At 37.0% G+C, this 18,732-nt stretch overlaps 1 protein-coding gene across 7 annotated transcripts in view; it reads right to left on the reverse strand.

Annotated features, from left to right (window-relative positions):
- The window catches only part of WDR93 (WD repeat domain 93), a 68,243-nt gene that overhangs the window by 42,704 nt on the left and 6,807 nt on the right, over window positions 1–18,732 (reverse strand). For all 7 annotated transcript variants that reach the window (XM_074234094.1, XM_074234090.1, XM_074234092.1 and 4 more), the window contains 6 exons: window positions 18,151–18,215; window positions 15,247–15,325; window positions 13,285–13,403; window positions 9,152–9,233; window positions 7,655–7,826; window positions 1,248–1,318 (listed from right to left, as the gene is read on the reverse strand). In XM_074234094.1, coding sequence (XP_074090195.1) covers window positions 1,248–1,318; window positions 7,655–7,826; window positions 9,152–9,233; window positions 13,285–13,403; window positions 15,247–15,325; window positions 18,151–18,215 — 588 coding nt within the window. The remainder of the gene's footprint in view (window positions 1–1,247; window positions 1,319–7,654; window positions 7,827–9,151; window positions 9,234–13,284; window positions 13,404–15,246; window positions 15,326–18,150; window positions 18,216–18,732) is intronic.

Here is an 18,732-nt window from a genome sequence, read left to right on the forward strand (position 1 = left end):
ATGATTAAGGATATTTTAAGTAATATATCATTCAAATCAACTACATGTCTTATGAAGGAAAATGCTATTGATGTCCAGAGCACAAACAGGTATGCTGGTTTTCTTAACATGTGGGGTTTGGAAAGGAAGATGAACTGAGACTCAAAACGTAACAAAAATAAGTGAATGAATTAATGGATTTTTGTTTCTTGTTTTTTTTTTTTAATTTAAAGGAAAGGTTGGAAGATCTCAAGTATCTGAAACCAATGCTGGCAGAGTCTGAATGGTGGATATGACCTCTATGGCGTTTGTAACAGTATTAGTTGGGAATGAGCTTGACATTTGATTCCCAAAACTAACATAAATTTATACAGTTTTAAGACCCCAAGATGACTGATTAATAGACTCTAAACTACTAGAGATATCATGGAAAGAAGCTAGGGTTCTCTTCTGAGTTGCCCTATCCCTGATTTTCTTATACTGCTTTTCTCACCAAAAATGAGCCCTCAAGGAAAATTCTTTATTCAGTCTTTGTTCATTCTCTAAAGTAGAATCCACAGCTTTAGAATATGAAACATAATCTAGCTTTAGAGGTAGCTGACTGATGTCAACTTGTAATAATAATAATAATAATAATAATAATAATAATAATACCAAAAGGGTAAATAGTACAAACAGTATTATTAGTAGAACAAATTTTATTATTACCACCATTTTTGAAATAGGGATATTAGGAAATTAAGGAATATGAAGAATTAAGACTTAGGGAGTTGAAAATTATTTGCTCAAAATCACACAGAGATAGTAAATGTAGGATTATTTAAATCTTATTATTCCAAATCCAATGATCTCTGCTCTACAACTTGTTTCTTCTCCCTAGGTCCTACCACTTCTCATTTCTCCTTCTTCTGAGAGACATGATCTTTAAAGGAGGCATTCAATTGCAATTTTGTCCCTCAATCTCTTGCTGCTTTTGAAGCAGCTTATCTCATAACTCAAGGTATTTTTTCCCTTTATGCTTAATGGATTCTTTGTTCTGAAGTTAAAGAGACACTTCTGATCCACCCCACCCCTGCCCAAGTTGATAAATCAATGCCAACAATTGACTCATTTCCATTTTTTCTTCTTTCCTTTTCAAGAAAGGAAGGTACTTGCAATACTTAGCCAGGATAGTGGGGCTGCAAATATAAAGTCCCTTTTCACTGATTCGCTTAAGTGATTGTTCAAAGTTGCAACTTCTACAAAATAATTATCTATATTTAATTTACCTGTAGAAGCCTTGGTTTCAATTGGCAACATCATCATACGTCCAGGTAGAAGAAAATGGAACATTGCAATACTAAGGAGAGAAAAGTAATCAACAATGAGCCTTGGCAGACTACCTGGCAAAGATAAAATTTTCTTTTTTAGGCATAGGGATGGATCATGGATAGAAGAGATTTCAAGGCTCTATCTAGAGATGTGAGAGCTAGGCAAATTATGCTGTGTACCTTGGCAATGACAAGGAAATTTATGAGCTGATTTGTATGTATTCATATTAATTTCAGCTGTCAGTCACTCATATTGAAGACTAAAAATGATGTCAAATGGTATTCCCTTTTGCAGAATGGGATTCCCTTTGCAATCTTCAGAAAGAATGCCTATATTACTGAAGGAATTTATATAATTGAATAATAATAGAATACAATAATTGAAACATCTTTTTTTCCTTTGTACTAATCTAAACTCATTCATGTTCCATCAGGAGACAATTGTGATCTTAATAATGGCTCAGCCCTATGGGTTGGCATTCCGAATAAACCAGGGAAAAATTCAAATTCAAGGTTTCTGTATAGTAGGCAAGGAAGTATTTGGTTTCAAATATGAATATTAAAGTGATCTTGTGATCTAGCTGTTTGAGTACCAAGTGAGTTTTCTGTCAAAGATATGTCAAATGACTTAAGCCTAAATTTTTTCAACCATAAGATGAAATTGCCTCTGTTTGTGCTGATATGGACCAATGACTTCATTTTAACATGAATTTAATAGAATTTAGTTGCTAGATGACTTAGCCCAAGTCACTGGTCCCATCCTATAGTTACTGAAACACAGAAAGTTACTCAATAAACATTTAAATGCTTAATCCAGGTACAGATAGATACAAAGAAACGCAAAAGACAAAAGTTCCTGTTCTCAAGGAACCTAATGTCTAACATGGGAGACATGATGTTAATAACTATCTTCAAACAAGATAGACACACAACATAAATGCATATGATTAAACTAGAGATAATCAACAGAGGAAAGGTACTAACATTAAAGGAAACCAGGAAAGACGTCTTCCAGAAAATAAAATTTTACCTGGGAATTAAAGGAAATTTTGGAATTAAGAAGGCAGAGATGAGAAGGGAGAGAATCCCAACATGAGGAACAGTCATTGAAAATGTATGAAATTGGGAGTATCTTGTTAAAGAAACTGCAAGGAAGCCAGTTCACTGTACTTCAAGGTACAAGAGGATGAATAAAGTACCAAGACTGGAAAAGGGGGAGGGAGGGAAGGATAGTTATGAATTCTCCAAATGCAGAATTTTATAGTTAATCCTGGAGGTGATAGGAAGCCAGTAGAGTTTACTGAAAGAGGAGGATGACATGGTCAGACCCATGCTTTAAGACATACACTGTTAGCAGGTATGACCAGGAAAATGATCAGCCAAGGAGACTGAGAAGAATGGTTAGAAAAAGTAGAACTAGAACAGAGAAGAGTCATGAAAATCTAGAGGGAAGAGAACAATCCACAATATCAAAAACTAAATATAGATCAAGAAAGAGCACTGGACCTGTCCTTGGAGAGAGCAATTTCAGTTCAACAGTGAGTATGGAAGCCAGGTTGTAGAGAGAAGAAAGGAAATGAAGGCATCAAATATAGACACCTTTCTCAAGTTTAGTCACAAAAAGGAGGAGAGATATGGAACAATAATTAGTGAGGGTAGATGGATTAGGTGGAGTTATTTGGTGGAGGAGGGAGATGGTAACATGTTGGCAGTCAGTAGGAAAGTATGTTAGAAGACAGGGAAAGATTGAAGACAAGTGAAAGAGGGGGAATGATAGAGGGGACAGGAGAAGACAGAATGGAATAGGACTATTAGTAATTATAAAGATTCCCTCCCTTGCCCACCCCAAGCCTACTCCCACAAATACATACTGAAGTGGAGCAAAGGCAAGACATTAAAGTACAATGTAAATGAGGTCCACTTATGGGATACATCTCTGGAATGGCAGGTCATTATGTCCCTTCATTAAGAGTCCTCATGAGGTTCACTAAAGATGGGGGGGGTCTTTCAAGATGAGTTAGCTTCTCAAAGGGCTGGCCCAGCTGAACTCATATAGGAGACAGATCCATACTGGATGGAGCCAAGGAGCTTGCTCAGCTACTGGAATGGCCCCTCTTTGGGCTGAACCAAGTAAGATGCTCAGCTTCTAGGCTCTACTGGTGCTGGGCTGAGTCAGGCAAGACTACTCCAACACTCCTCCTAATGTGCAAAGTCTCTACTACATGATCTCTTTGAACTTGCTCTTTGATGGACAGCTTCAGTCTTCACCACTCCAGGTTCGAGATCTATGGAGGGTTGCAATGTGTTACTCTAAGCCTAAGACTAGTAGAAGCTTCTTCTCTTTGACTCCCTAAAAGCCAGAGTTCTGAGCTCATTATCTTCCAAAAGGAAGGAGAGATATAGTTTCTGGTTAGATCAGGATTACATTAGTGAGGGACTCTACCTTTACTTAGAGACCAGCCCAGTTTTATTTCTGATTCTGTTGGTTCTTATGCAGACAGAGGCTGAGGATAAAGGTATGGAAGAAATCTGTGTCCTAGAGTCAAGTTCATTGTTTCTGCTGGTATTTTCATATTGAGTTGAGCTATTTAAGCCTCAGACCCTTTCTAAACTTGTCCTTCATGCTCAAAAAGGATCAGAATGTCATTACTATGTTGGAGTGAAGGTTCAGTGTATCTGATTGTGGTTGATCATACCAATACAAGTCTGGAAGGCTCTACCACAGGCCAGGCACAAATAGTTCATAATGTCCTTATGAATTTGCACAGTTTATGTTTTTGTAATGAATACAGCACCTTTTTTGATGTGGATACTCCATGCAAGGTGGGCCTGTGCCAAGTGTTTCCTAGGTCTCAAAACCAATTCCAAAGTTCTTTAAAGCGATTTTGAGAATGTTCTTGTAGTGCCTCTTCAAACCTCTAAATGTGAGTTCTCCATAAGACAGTCTTTTAGGTAAGCATACATTTGACATTCAAACAACATGGTCAGTCCATCAAAGCTGTGATCTCTGTAGTAGAATCTGAATGTTTGGCAGTCCAGTTCAAGAAAAAGCTCAGTGTCTGATACCTAATATTGCAAGGTAACCTTCAGAATCTTTTTAAGACAAATCAAATGGTAGCAATTCAGTTTCCTGGCATAGCACTCACTGGTAGACTATTCAGGTTTCACAGGCATACAACAATGAGGTCAGCATAATAGCTTTGTAGATCTTTAATGTGGGAGGTAGCTTAATACCTCTTTCTCTCCCACATTTTTTTCTTCAGAGTCTTCCAAACCCTGAATTAGTTCTGGCAATACATGCATCAATCTCATCATCCATGTATAGATCCCTGGAAAGTATACTGTCAAGGTAAGTGAACTTATCCACAGTATTCAAAACTTCTTCATCTACTGTAAACAATGGTTCCATGAATGGATGGTCTAGTGCTGGCTGGTACGTGTTTTCTTGGTTTTAATTGTCAGGCCAAAATTATCACCAGCAGCAGAGAATCGATCCATATTCTGTTTCACCTCAGCCCCAGAGCTTGCATGATCATCCTGCCAACAAACAGTCATGCATCAACTCTCCCTTCACTTTAAACAAGTCGTCAGTGTGGTAGCTGACTTGATGCCATTTTCATCCTCGTTAAAGGGATTTCACAACATTGCTGAAAACATCATTCTAAAAAGCACAGGAGCAAACACACAGTCCTGCTTCACTTAATTGATGACTGGGAAAGCCTGAGGATAACATCTGTTCTACACAGCCTGGGTAAACAAGCACCATGAACCTGATGAGTTTCTCCAGGCCACCCAATTTTGCATGATCTTCCACAAGTCCTTATGAACGACAGCATAACAGGTCTTGATCAAATCGATGAATACTGTGGACAGACCTCTGTTCTGCTTCTTCCATTTCCCTTGTTGCAGGGCAAGCAAACACCATATTGACCATTCCTTGGCCCTTTTCAGAAGCCACACTGGCCCTCAGATAGGTGACCATCTTTCAGGTAAAGGCTCAGTCTATTAAGGATGACCCCTTATGACAGTCCACCTATTTTCTTTTCCAAAGGAAAGGGAGTCCCCTTTACATTTCAATATGTTTCTGTCTTTTGTTTGGGCCAACCTTCAACTTTGCTGAAGGTCAAGGAGGAAAACCCCAGCACTTATTGGTGCACATGGAATGTATATAGTATGATATATATGTGGCAAACTTGGTATTCCCTGAGAAGAATGTAAGATTCCTGAGAATAGAGGCTGTTTCAGATTTGTCTCAGCTTAATATAGCTCTCACCATATAGGTACCTAATAAATGCTTTTTTGTCATGATATTCATCAATTAGATGCTAGGTAAAATCCTACCTTGTTTCTTATTTAGTAATCAATTAGTGATCAAGTTTTCTAAATTTTTTATTTTTATTTTTAGGGGAACAAGGACAAAGTCTGAACTTCTATTTTCATGAGTTCAGAGACCTTCTGGGTGAGAAGACACCTTTTACTCATTTATTCATGTAGGAATATATGGACACATTCACTCATACATTAATTTGTAAGACAGGATGGATCTCTCTCAGCCTGGAAGAACAGGAACCAATCCTAGGCCAGTGCCACTGTGAGTCACCTGAACTTAGGCAACCTGGAGGTCTCTAGGTGTCACTGTATCAAGGCCAGATTTGCATAGCTCAAGAGCTCCCAAGTCCAAGAGATTCATCAGCCATAGTTACCCTCCTCTAAACTGGGATTATAGGGGCATGCCCCCATATTCTGTGAAATTCCTTCTACCAATGCTGGTCAGTATCTTCTCATTATCTTCTCATCTCTGCAAAACATATAAAACACTCTCTTTTCCTCCTGTGCCACTGCCACCATCCTGTAACAGACCCTCATCATCCAGGCCATTCACCACTCAGTTATCAAAATGATGTCCCTTAAGTGTAGGTCTAACCCTTCCCCTTTCCTATATCCAATTCAACATATGCCGATAATTTCCTATTATCTCCAGGATAAAATATCAAATTCTCTCTTTGGCTCCTGAAGTCCTTTGTCACCTGGCCTCTTAAAGTTTTCCCATTTTTATTACAATGTACTTATCTCCACATCTTCTATAATCCAGCATCTTCTGGATGTTCTTCACATTCATTGGCTACTCTCAGGCCTGAAACTCCATCCTTATCTTCACCTCCAAGATTCCCTGGCTTTCTTCAAGTCACAGTTAATGTGCCACCTTCTGCAAGAAGCCTTTCCTGATCTTCCTTAAGGATAATACCTTCCCTTTGTGGAATATTTTCATTTGATCCTAGTTTTTTTTTTTTGTACATAGTTTTTGAAATTGTGTGTCCCACATTAGATTGGGAGAAAAGACTATCTTTTACCTTTCTTTTTATCTCCAGCACTAAGCTACAAATCATTACTGAATTCCTTGCTGATTAAGTTTAATACTCTCCAATTGCACTGGAAACAGTTGCCCTTCTCAGGATCCTCCTTGACAGTGACCCTAAAGTATACTGACAGGACTCCTCTAAGCCAATCTTCATATTGCTCCTAGAACAGTTTTTCTAAAGCATAGATCTGACTACATCACTTTTAAGACTGAAATCAAAGACTTTCAGTAGTTTCCCATTATGTTAGATGAATATATGTACCTTAGTTTTATATTCAAGGCAAAATTTAGCTCTCTTCTGCTTTTCTAATATATTTCCTGAGAGCCCCACCAACACTCTTTACACTCTACCCAAGCTGGACTTCATATCTCTTCCCAATTTTGTCCTACCTTCAAAGCCCATCCCAGGTACCATCAACAAAATGATACATTCCCCCATTTCCCCAGTTAGAAGTTGAATTCTCAAGCCCCTCTAATTTAACCTCTCCAATGCATTTAATCCTTTAACTAACAAGTACATGTTCTGTCCATTTGCTATGGGGTAAACTACTTGGGAAAAGACTTATATTTTATCTTTGATTACATGATACTCCAGTCAATGTCTTTATACATAGTGACTATTTAACAAATTCTGGCTGAAATGAATAAGATTAAGGGGCGGCTAGGTGGTGCAGTAGATGGAGCACCAGCCCTGGAGTCTGGAGTACCTGAGTTCAAATCTGGCTTCAGACACTTAATAATTACCTAGCTGTGCAGCCTTGGGCAAGCCACTTAACCCCACTGCCTTGCAACCCCCCCCCCCAAAAAAAAACCCACTTAATAATTACCTAGCTATATGGCCTTGGGCAAGCCACTTAACCCCATTGCCTTGCAACCCCCCCCCCCCAAAAAAAAGAATGAAAAGAAATGAATAACATTTCTAAGCCATGGAAGATGATTAGAAATCTTATTTATGTAAAGTTTCTAGAAATTATTAAAACCCTTGTAATTTTCTTCTTCATCTCACCTTGATTTTTTCTCTGGGCATTCCACATGCACAAACTTTTTAAATAAAATTTCAAAGACTGCTGTCTGCTGCTCCAATTGACTATCTTTAATCAAGTGGTTTTGCCCAGAGCCCAGCCCAAATCTATCATCCATCTTTTGAAAGAATTCCAATGGGCTTTTAAATGGAGTACCTGGGTTGAAGAAAAAAACATTATTTGCACCATCTAACTTTATTTAACAGTTTGAGGACTAGATTAGCTATACTCTTCCCCTCTTCTACACTTCTCTTTTTTTTCTTTTGCCTAGATTTCTAATAAACCTTCCTTTTTTTGTCACTTTTATTTTCCTGAAATTTCATGAATATTGTATATTTTATACCTTGAATTTTTTTTATTGGTTTTGAATTTTACAATTTTTCCCCCAATCTCACTTCCCTCCCCCACCCCCTACAAAAGGCAGTCTGATAGTCTTTACATTGTTTCCATGCTATGCATTGATCAAAATTAAATGTGTTGAGAGAGAAATCATATCCTTAAGGAAAAAAATAAAATAGAAGAGATAGCAAAATTACATAAGATAACTTTTTAAAAATTCAAGGTAATAGTCTTTGGTCTTTGTTTTAACTACACAGTTCTTTTTTTTGGATACAGATGGTATTCTCCATTGCAATCCCTGATTGTTGCACTGATGAAATGAGCAAGTTCATTAAGGTTGATCATCACCCCCATTGCTGTTAGGGTGTACAGTGTTGTTCTGGTTCTGCTCATCTTGCTCAGCATCAGTTCATGTAAATCCTTCCAGGCTTCTCTGAATTCCCATCCCTCCTGTTTTCTAATAGAACAATAGTGTTCCATAACATACATATAACACAATTTGTTCAGTCATTCCCCAATTGATGGACATTCACTCGATTTCCAACTTTTGCTATCACAAACAGAGCTGCTATGAATATTTTTGTACAAGTGATGTTTTTAACCCTTTTTCATGATCTCTTCAGGGTACAGACCCAGTACTGGTTCTAATATACCTTCTAACAAAGGAATTTGTTAGGAATCTAAAATTCCTTTCTCCTGACATTGACATCTACTAAATATTAAAAACTTGCACTAAACTATCTGCCTATGACTCCAAAATTATATATTCCCTTTTTCTTTGGGATGCAAATACTAATTGTTCTTCTATGTTTTAGTATCCCCATTATCTTTATCTACTCTGATCCATGGTTAAATCATCTCATAAAGTAAATAGAAAAGACCCTCACAATGCCTGGCTAGGGACTATGGTCGTTCACTGCTATTTAGAGGACTGAAGGTAAATATTAGTAAAACCACACCTTCCTTCTTAATATTAATCCTTCATTCTTCTCTTCTCTTATTTGCAAAATCTTTGTATCTGCAATACTAGAAATTAAAAGGCTATTCATTTTCTTCATGACACTATGTCTACAATCTGAATAGTTTGTCATAAGGTGGTGCAGAAGGAAGGAACAAATCGATATAAGTTGAATGTTACTTACCTGTAACTGGTTTGGGTGGTTTAAGTTTCAATATTAGAATTGGACTACTTAATTTAATATCTGCTTTCACAGAATAATTTTCCTGTAAGAGAGAATTATAGAGTTTTACAGCAGAAGGCAGATATTTCAAGAACTATAAGGCATAGGGACATGTGACCCAAACCCACCAGCCTGATATAGAAAAGACTCTAAAGGGAACTTTGCATTTTGGAAATTCACCTGGGACTATGCTGAAATACCCCTGTCAGACACAGAAAAGGATTTAGAGTTGTACCTACTATATATCTTTTTGTAGGACATACTACATATTTTTGTTACTCAGGGTTCAAGCTCATTTTCATTAAGAGTCTCCTCATTGATGGAAATTGATAATTTGATGCTCCATGCCTATGGGAGGGATGGAGTCAGTAAGAGCTTGGGAGAGAAGACATATGAGTTCTTCTATCTTTAGGCTTTAAGAAAGGACACATGTAATTCCAGGCTTTCTTCAGGGAGAGGTTTTTCTCTTAGAGGGTGAGAAAGATTCTAGAAGAAGGCAATATATAGAGAAGCTGGCACTAGCTCAACCATAAGAAGAGAGTCTTCAATCTCACCCAAAGGGAAATCCCCCAATTTCTCTACTGTGATAAATTGGGAATAGAGACATGATTGAGATGCTGGCTCCTCTACATGTTGGTTTCTTCTTAGAGTCTTTCTCTCCCTCCAGGGACCTTTACCTGAAGACAGCCTAGAACTGAATGGAGAGCCTAGATCAAACAAAAAATGTGATACTAAAGGTAAATCTTCCAAGTAAATCTCTAAAATACAGCCCAAATTTTGGAAATTTTCCTTAAAGCTTTTTTTTTTTTACCATATCTGAAAGATCTGATGCTTCAATGGTTTTCTGCAGGAAAAAAAAACAAACAAAAACAAAACAGAAATGTATTCACCTTTGAGATACTAACACTTTGCCCCTTCTGATTTCCCAATATGGCCCATGGAGTCTTAGATGCCTTGGGGACCAATAAGCATAATCATTCAACAAATATTTAATGAATACTGTCATGTGCATAAAAGGTTTGTGAAAATATACAGTTACAAGATAGATGGTCTTTGGGAGACTTTGCAATCTAATTGAGAAGACATGAAACAACAAAATAATAATAAAAGGTAGCATGTGATTAAATACCATAAGAGTAAGTAGTTGTTTGGTTGTTTTAGTTATGCCTGACTAAACCCATTTGGGGTTTCTTGGAAAAGATACTGGAGTGATTCGCCAAGTTCCACTCCAGATCATTTTACATACTGAGGACCTGAGGCAAACAGGGTTAAGTGACTTGTCCAAGGTTACACAGCTAGTAAGTGTCTTAAGACTAGAACTGAATTTAGATCTTCTGGACTCCAGACCCAATATTCCATCCACTGTGCTGCCTAGATGCCCATAGGAATAGTATAAAAAAGAAAATGCTATACGAGTTCAGAAGAGGAAGAAATAACTGTGGAGTGGAGTGGTTAGGAAAATCATGAAGTACTCATGAAGGAATTGAAATTTGAATCTTGGAAGGATGGATAGAATTTTGAATATTAAAAAAAGGATAGGGCATCACAAGGATAATGGGGAAAGAGAGGAAAGAAGGGGCATAGCATGAATAAAAACTGAAAGATAAGGATGAATATGATGTTCAAGGGACAATGAGAATATCTTGGCTGGGACAGAGCATTGATATCGTTGAATAATGGTCCTGAATTTTAACCTAATTTAACCTAACCTGAATTTTAACCTAATTTAACCTGAATTTAACCTAATTTTAACCTAATTAGTTTGGACTTTATTTCCTAAGTATTATGAAGCCACTGAATAGTTTTGAAACAAAAAGAGCTATTTTGGGAAATTAATCTGCTGGTATTAGATCAAGATGAATAGGAAGCAGAAGACATAAGAGATGAGCAGACTAGTAAAAAAGTGACTTAACGCGAAGTCAATTAGTTTTGCATTCAATAACTATTTCAATGGGATTGTAAAATTTTTTTAAAGACTATGTTAATGGTGTATGTCTACAATAAGAGAGAACTGCCACTGGGACAAACCTAGCATCTTAGCATAGAGACTGAATTACTTAGAGTGAACAAACCTCTATTCTGAAGTTGTATTCCTAAGTAGTAAACCAATAAATATTTTCTGAGCACCTGTTATGTGCAACTCATCATTCTATGGCCTGAGAGAAATATAAAAAAGATAAAATAAGATGACTACACTCTTATGATCTAGATGAGGAGACATGAGTGATGGACATAAAAGGTTGACACTAATGACAGTATATGCCAAGTTCCAAATGAATGGTACAGAGATTAAAGGTTAGAGTTCAGAAAAGGAGTGGTACCACGTCAGACCTATGATTAAGGAAAATCACTTTGACAGCTATATAAAAGTTGGTTTGGTGTAGGAAGACATTTGAAGCAGGAAGACAATTAGGGAGCTATTGCAAGAATCTGGTCAAGTGATGAGGAGGGCCTGACTTAGACAGTAGTAGCTGTTTTAGTTAATGAGAAGGTACTCCTGTGAAATGTTGTGAGGGTAGAAACAAACCAATTAGGTAGACAAGGTGAGGAAAAAGTATGAAGCTATTTTAATTTCACACCTAGGAAGATTAGGAGGATCGTGGTACCTTCAAAAGAAATGGGAAATGAACAAGTTCAGCTTTGGAGAAAGCAGATGTTCAGAGACATCCAGCTTGAAAAGCTAATTTATGATATGGAATGGAGTTTAGGAGAATGAATGGAGCTATATATGCATATCTGAGAGTGACCCTGAAGAGAAATAATAAATAAATGTGTGAGAGATCTCATGAGAAGGAAAGATATAAGAAAACAAAACTGGTTGATTCAGAATACAGCATGGAAAAAGACTGAAAAGAACCTAAGAATAAAAGTGAGAAAAATAATAGGAAGCTTAGATGCAAACCCCAGGAGGAAACCAGTTACACTGGCAAGAGAGGTAGGTGCAGAGAGAGGAGTTTTAACTAGAATTAATAGAGGAATGAGAACCTGGAATCAAACCAGAAAGAGATCCTGTAGTAAAGTGGGCACCAGATAATGAATCAAATAACTTGGGTTCACTGAACCCTAATTATACTACTGTGACCTTGGGCAAATTACTTAACTCCTGAGTCTCAGTTCTTTTGCCTACTAAAATGTAGAGGTTGAACTTGATGGCCTCTCTGAGACATTTAAGCTCTGAAACTAGCATCTTATTAATGATATTCTAATAATGAGACTATATGTATGATTTACTTTAAATATGAATATTTCCCCCTCTAATTTTACTCTAATAAAATGTGATGCTGCATTTGAATCATTTGTGTGTTAGCTCACAGCATTCTTTGGTGAAAGGTCGGTCAAGATTTAGATATCTGGAAAAGAACTCCCTCCCTTTTTACCTATGACTGGCAAAACTAAACTGAGAAATGCAGACCCAGGACAAAATGTCTTGTCATGGAAAGCAAACACACACACGTGTATATGTATTATGTATGTATATGAATGCATGTATTATCTCTACCATTAGACTACAGAGATTGTGCATCATGCCTCCCTGCATACCCCTGTAGCAATTAGCACAGTAGGGAGTTCAAGACAGGGAGCAGACCTGTGATTTCATTGGTGCAGGTTAAGTCTCCTTGCCAAAGCAGGCTGGCATGTTGTCTGCATCTTATGGTGTTAGAGAAACCTAGAGCACTGAGAGGTTGTGATTTGCCCAAGCTTTCATAGCCTATATATGGGTCTTCCTGGATTTGAGACCAGTTCACTCTTCATCATATCACACAACCTTTATTAGGAAGATATCTATGGATGAGAATTGAAATTTTGAAAAATGTTCCTATGTTGGAGTTAAAAATTCTATCTAATAATAATAAAAAAGATAAGTATATATTGAGGATTTCCCATATGAGAACTCTTGTGATTCAAATGTCAAATTCCAGTTAGAGAAATAGGAGTTGGTAGAGCCAGGCTGGAAAGTAACCAGTTGGGTATAGACCTATTTTTCTAATCATTTTCTTTCACTTTGGTATTCAGTCTAGAATGTGGTGAGAATCTGGGGTGCAGATATAGACCTAGAGAGAAACATAAAATTTGAAAATGAAATGTTTTCTTACTAGATGCAAATGACTAGTTTTCTTCTTTGATTGCAAAATTGAATGGAAATTCGCCACCTCCTTAAGCCAGGCATCCTTGGGCAATCGATATACTTCTAGCCAAACGTCCCCAGTTCCTGCATTGGGAAACCAGTCATTGAGTAAGTTCAATTAGGCAAAATGTCTTTTGTAAAAGAGTCTGCTTTTTCAGAATTTAATAGAAGAGGGATATTTATATCCTAGTAAGATGGAGGATGATGCAATCACTGTTGCAAGCTGTGACCCTTGAAGGGATTGTTCTACTGAGAACAACAACACTTTAATAAGACTCTTTAGAACTGGATACTCAAGCATACAAATCTTCAACTGTCATCACCAAACTATTGAGGTTGGCAGGCTAAAGATTAAGGACAATTATATGAAGAAATGGAGCTTTATGAGAATGTGATCCCTTCTACTAGAGTAGTGGAAATTTTGTTCAACCAGTCTTGGTGTTGGGCCCTTATCTCAATGTTTTGTGTTTCAAACTAAATCTTTGTTTTCTACTTTTAATATTTAACTATGAAAGAAAGAAGTCTGTTATATATGAGGAAGGGGAAATAATCACAGGATCTCTGAGCAGTTGTGTTCCTCTAAACCCACCTGTTGAAATTGAGGGAATATAAAAAGCAGGTAATGGAGACTATGAAGTGTAAAGGTGTTTGATGTTCAAAATCTTTGGAATTTTCCTCAATTTTCCAAAGTAAATACAAAGAAGTTTGTCCCTTTGCAAAGTATAAAGAAGCTCTTTCAATTAATATGACAGAAATATAGGACAGTTAAGACATCATTCGACAGAAGACCAGACTCAATAAATTCTGGAAGCTCCCCATTTAACTATAGGATTCAATATATAACCCTCTGACACTTGATGTTCTTCACAAACTGGTCCTTCCTTTCTACTGGATCCTCTTGCCCATTCTTCTCCTCTATACACTATACCATCAAGTCATACTGGCTAGCTATCTTCACACACTCCATCTTCTCCATCTATACTGGCTGTCCACCATGCCTGAAATGCTCTTCCTCTTCACCTCTGCCTCTTAGATCCCTTGTTTTTTTAAAAACTATTTTAATGACACCATCTACATGAGATATTCCCTAATCTCTCCAGTTACTAAAGACATTCTAACTTTTCATTTTATATTTATTTATATATCTTTATCTACATGCACACCCATATTGAATGTGCACCTGTAGGCTAATACATGAGGCAAGACCTGAATCAGGAAGATTTCAGTTTAAAAGTGGATTCCAGGGGCAGCTAGGTGGTGCAGTAGATAGAGCACTGGCTCTGGAGTCAGGAGGACCTGAGTTCAAATCCGACCTCAGACACTTAATGATTACCTAGCAGTGTGGCCTTGGGCAAGCCACTTAACCCCATTGCCTAGTAAAAACTAAAAAAAAAAGTGGATTCCAATACTAAATGTGTAATCTTGGGTAACTCATTTAACCTCTGTTCTTCCCTATGTAAAATGGAGATGATAGCATCTACTTTCCAGGTTGTTGTGAGGATTAAATGAGGTAATTTTGTAAAGTACTTTGCAAACCTTAAGTTACTACATAGATACTTATTATAAGTGGTAGTAGTGATGAAAGTATAAGCTTCTTGAGGGTAGAGTCTGTTTCCCTTTTGTCTTTCTATTTCATAGTATCAGGAACCTAACAGATACTTAACTATTGCTTATTGACTGGTTAACTAACTGACAATGAAAGTTTGTTGGAGTAGGAGGATTTTGAAAACATAGAGTCTCTACATCAAATACCTGCTAATGTGGAAACAAGAGATTTCACATTCCTGACAGGAAGCAATATCAGGTTTGAACTGCTGCTCTTATGTGGGGTGAGATCTCATTTGAATGCTCCCTAAGGAAAAAAAAATATATATATCTGAAAGAGATGGCAGGTCTGCACACTTTAATAATGGTCCTTAATCTCTCTTGCCTTGGAGAAGTATGGCCATAAAATGCCCTACAGGAGAAACTTGCAAATTCAAACATGTAGTCTGCTTGCTAATATCTTCCTGAAAAAAAAAGAAAAGAAAAAAGATAAATATCACTACAGATTAGACTCAGTTCAATGAGAGAGAAAAATATTCCTGTATTTGTTGGTTGATGTTAGAGAAAACAAGTTACTCATATTTGTCACTCATATTAAAAGTATTTCACAAAAAGCATTTGCTGAAAGAAGCATACCTATCTAGACATTACAAAAAACACTTAGAAGTCATTTCATTTCAATTAGAGAATAAGGCAAGAGCATGTATCATCTTGATGTTCAAAATCTTTGGAATTTTCCTCAATTTTCCAAATTCTCCTAATGGTTTGGAAAGATTTCATGCCATCTGATACCCTGGAAGATGAGCTGACATACATAGTCATCTAAGTCACTCTGTGGAACTGAAGCAGGTTCCAGTTGACACTAAAAATAAGACAGTTTTGCTAATCGATAGCACATAAAATGAATATGTTCTACTGAGTTTCTCTGCATCTTTGCTAAATATCATGCATCGGGGGCGGCTAGGTGGCGCAGTGGATAAAGCACCAGCCCTGGAGTCAGGAGTACCTGGGTTCAAATCCGGTCTCAGACACTTAATAATTACCTAGCTGTGTGGCCTTGGGCAAGCCACTTAACCCCGTTTGCCTTGCAAAAAAAAAAAACAAAACTAAAGGATAAATATCATGCATCAACATTTTTAAAAGACAAATTTGTATTAAAACCAGATAGTGTCAGATGTGAGAAAATTAGTATCTAATGCACTGCTGGTGGAATTGTGAACTGATCCAACCAGTGTGGAGAGCAATTTAGAACTATGTCCAAAGGGCTATAAAGCTATGCACACTCAATGATTCAATAATACCACTACTAGGTCTGTTTCCCCAATGAGATCAAAGGAAAAAGAACTTTCTGTATAAAAATATTTATAGCAGTTCTTAGTGGCAAAGAATTGGAAATTGAAAGAATGCTTATCAATTGCAGAATGGCTGTACAAGTTGTGATCTATGATTGTCCCTGATATGTACAAGTCATGGTCTCTGACTGTCACTGATATGTACAAGTTGTGGTCTATGACCGTCACTGATATGTACAAGTTGTGGTCTATGACTGTCACTGATATGTACAAGTCGTGGTCTACAAGTTGTAGTCTATGCTGATGATATGTACAAGTTGTGGTCTATGATTGATACATACAAGTTGTGGTCTATGATACAAGTTGTGGTCTATGATTGTCACTGATATGTACAAGTTGTGGTCTATGACTGTCACTGATATGTACAAGTCACTGATACATATAAGTTGTAGTCTATTGACTGCCACTGAGATGTACAAGTTGTGGTCTATGATACAAGTTGTGGTCTATGACTATCACTGATACGTACAAATCTTGGTCTATTATTGTCACTGATATGTACAAGTCGTGGTCTATGATTGTCATTGATATGTACAAGTCATGGTCTATGACTATTGCTGATATATACAAGTTGTGGTCTATGACTGTCACTGATATGTACAAGTTGTGGCCTATGTTTGATACATACAAGTTGTGGTCTATGATACAAGTTGTGGTCTATGACTGTCGCTGATACATGCAAATCGTGGTCTATGACTGTTGCTGATACGTACAAGTTGTGGTCTATGATTGATACATACAAGTTGTGGTCTATGACTGTCACTGATACGTACAAGTCGTGGTCTATGATTATCACTGATATGTACAAGTCATGGTCTGTGACTGTCGCTGATATGTACAAGTCGTGATCTATGACCGTCACTGATATGTACAAGTTATAGTCTATGATTATCATAAATATTATTATGCTATTAAAGACATAATGAACAGAAAAACCTGGAACTTATATGAACTGATGCAAAGTACAGTGAGCAGAACAAGGCAATGTTAACAGCAATACTGTACAATGATCAATTGGGAATGACTTAGATATTCTTACCACTACAAGGATCCAAGACAATTCCAAAGTCCAAAGAACTGATAATGAAAAATGTGATCCACCCCCCCCCCCGAGAAAGAATTGATAGAATCTGAATGCAAATAGAAGCATACTTTTTTTTTACTTTCTATGTTTTTTGGTGGCTATTTTTTCCTTTGGGTCTCTATCTTCCTTGACAACATGACTAGAATGGCATCATGATTGGCAAAACTGAACATATATAATTTATATCAAATTGTTTACCATTTCAGAGAAGGGGGAGGTGAGGGAGAGAAGAAAATTTGGAAGTCAAAATTTTGAAAAATTGTCTTTATGTGTAAATGGGGAAAAAAATAAAATATTTTTTGTCCATTTTTTTCTTTTTTTTTTCGTGAGGCAATGGGGTTGTGATTTGTCCAAGGTCACACAGCTGGTAAGTATCAAATGTCTATTTGAACTCAGGTCCTCCTGACTCTAGGGCTGGTGCTCTAAATCCCATGCCATTTAGCTGTTCCCAAAATATTATTTAAAAAGGCAGTATTGCTATTCAATAGGATAAAGACAGAATATATAGCCCCACTATAAAGTCTGTTCATTTTGCATCAAAGATCTTTTAAGACAAATTCCTACTTAAAAAAAAAAATCACACTTTTCCCTTCCTAAGACCACTTTGGAGCAAGACTGGCATATTTGGTTTGGGTTTTTTTTGAACAGTTGGGTTAATAAGAAAGATTCTTCTCTCACTCTTCTTCAGAGTACAGTATATACTCTCTGATTGGTGTGGAAATCATTGTTAATAGAGGGGATGGGATCTTTAATAGGGTAGGTCCTCTTTGGTCTCACAAGCCCATTTTTCCTCCTGGCCCAAAACATTCCTCCAAATGTTCCAATGTATGAGTGCCAAAAATAGAAGACTCACCACTTCATTGATGCCTTTGATTAGGTAAAGAAATTCCTTGTAAAAATAAAAGACATGGACAACACCTGAAATAGAAAACAAGTCATATAAAAGGTAGTCTTGTTTCAAAGTCAGGTTTCCTACTTATAGGGTTAAATTCTTGCCCCAATTTGTGTTATATTATCTCAAATGGGCCCTTCCTGCACATTAATTATTTTTTCTGATAATTTTCTGTTGCATTCCCCAAAGCTTTTGTTTCTCCAGCCTTCTCTCTTCAAATCACCTACAAAACATTATTCCCTCCCTTTCAGCAGAGAACATGAATGTATTTCCCTTGCAAAAAAGCAAGCTCTGGGTAAAGGATGTCTCACTTTTTTATATTATCAGTGCCTAAGAAAATGGTTGGTATATAGCAGGCCTTTAATAAATGCTTGTTGAATTTAAACTGAAATTTAATTTGAATGACAGGACAATCCCATGCACTAACCCATCTTTCCCCAAGTTCCTACAACTTCCTCTAACCTAAAATGTTTATATCATTTTCTTCACTTGAAATTCCCCTCAAGGTTCTCTCTACCTCTCTGAATTCTATTCATCTTTTAG

The sequence above is a fragment of the Macrotis lagotis genome, chromosome 4 (genome assembly GCF_037893015.1).
Source record: "Macrotis lagotis isolate mMagLag1 chromosome 4, bilby.v1.9.chrom.fasta, whole genome shotgun sequence".
Lineage (NCBI taxonomy): Eukaryota > Metazoa > Chordata > Mammalia > Peramelemorphia > Peramelidae > Macrotis > Macrotis lagotis.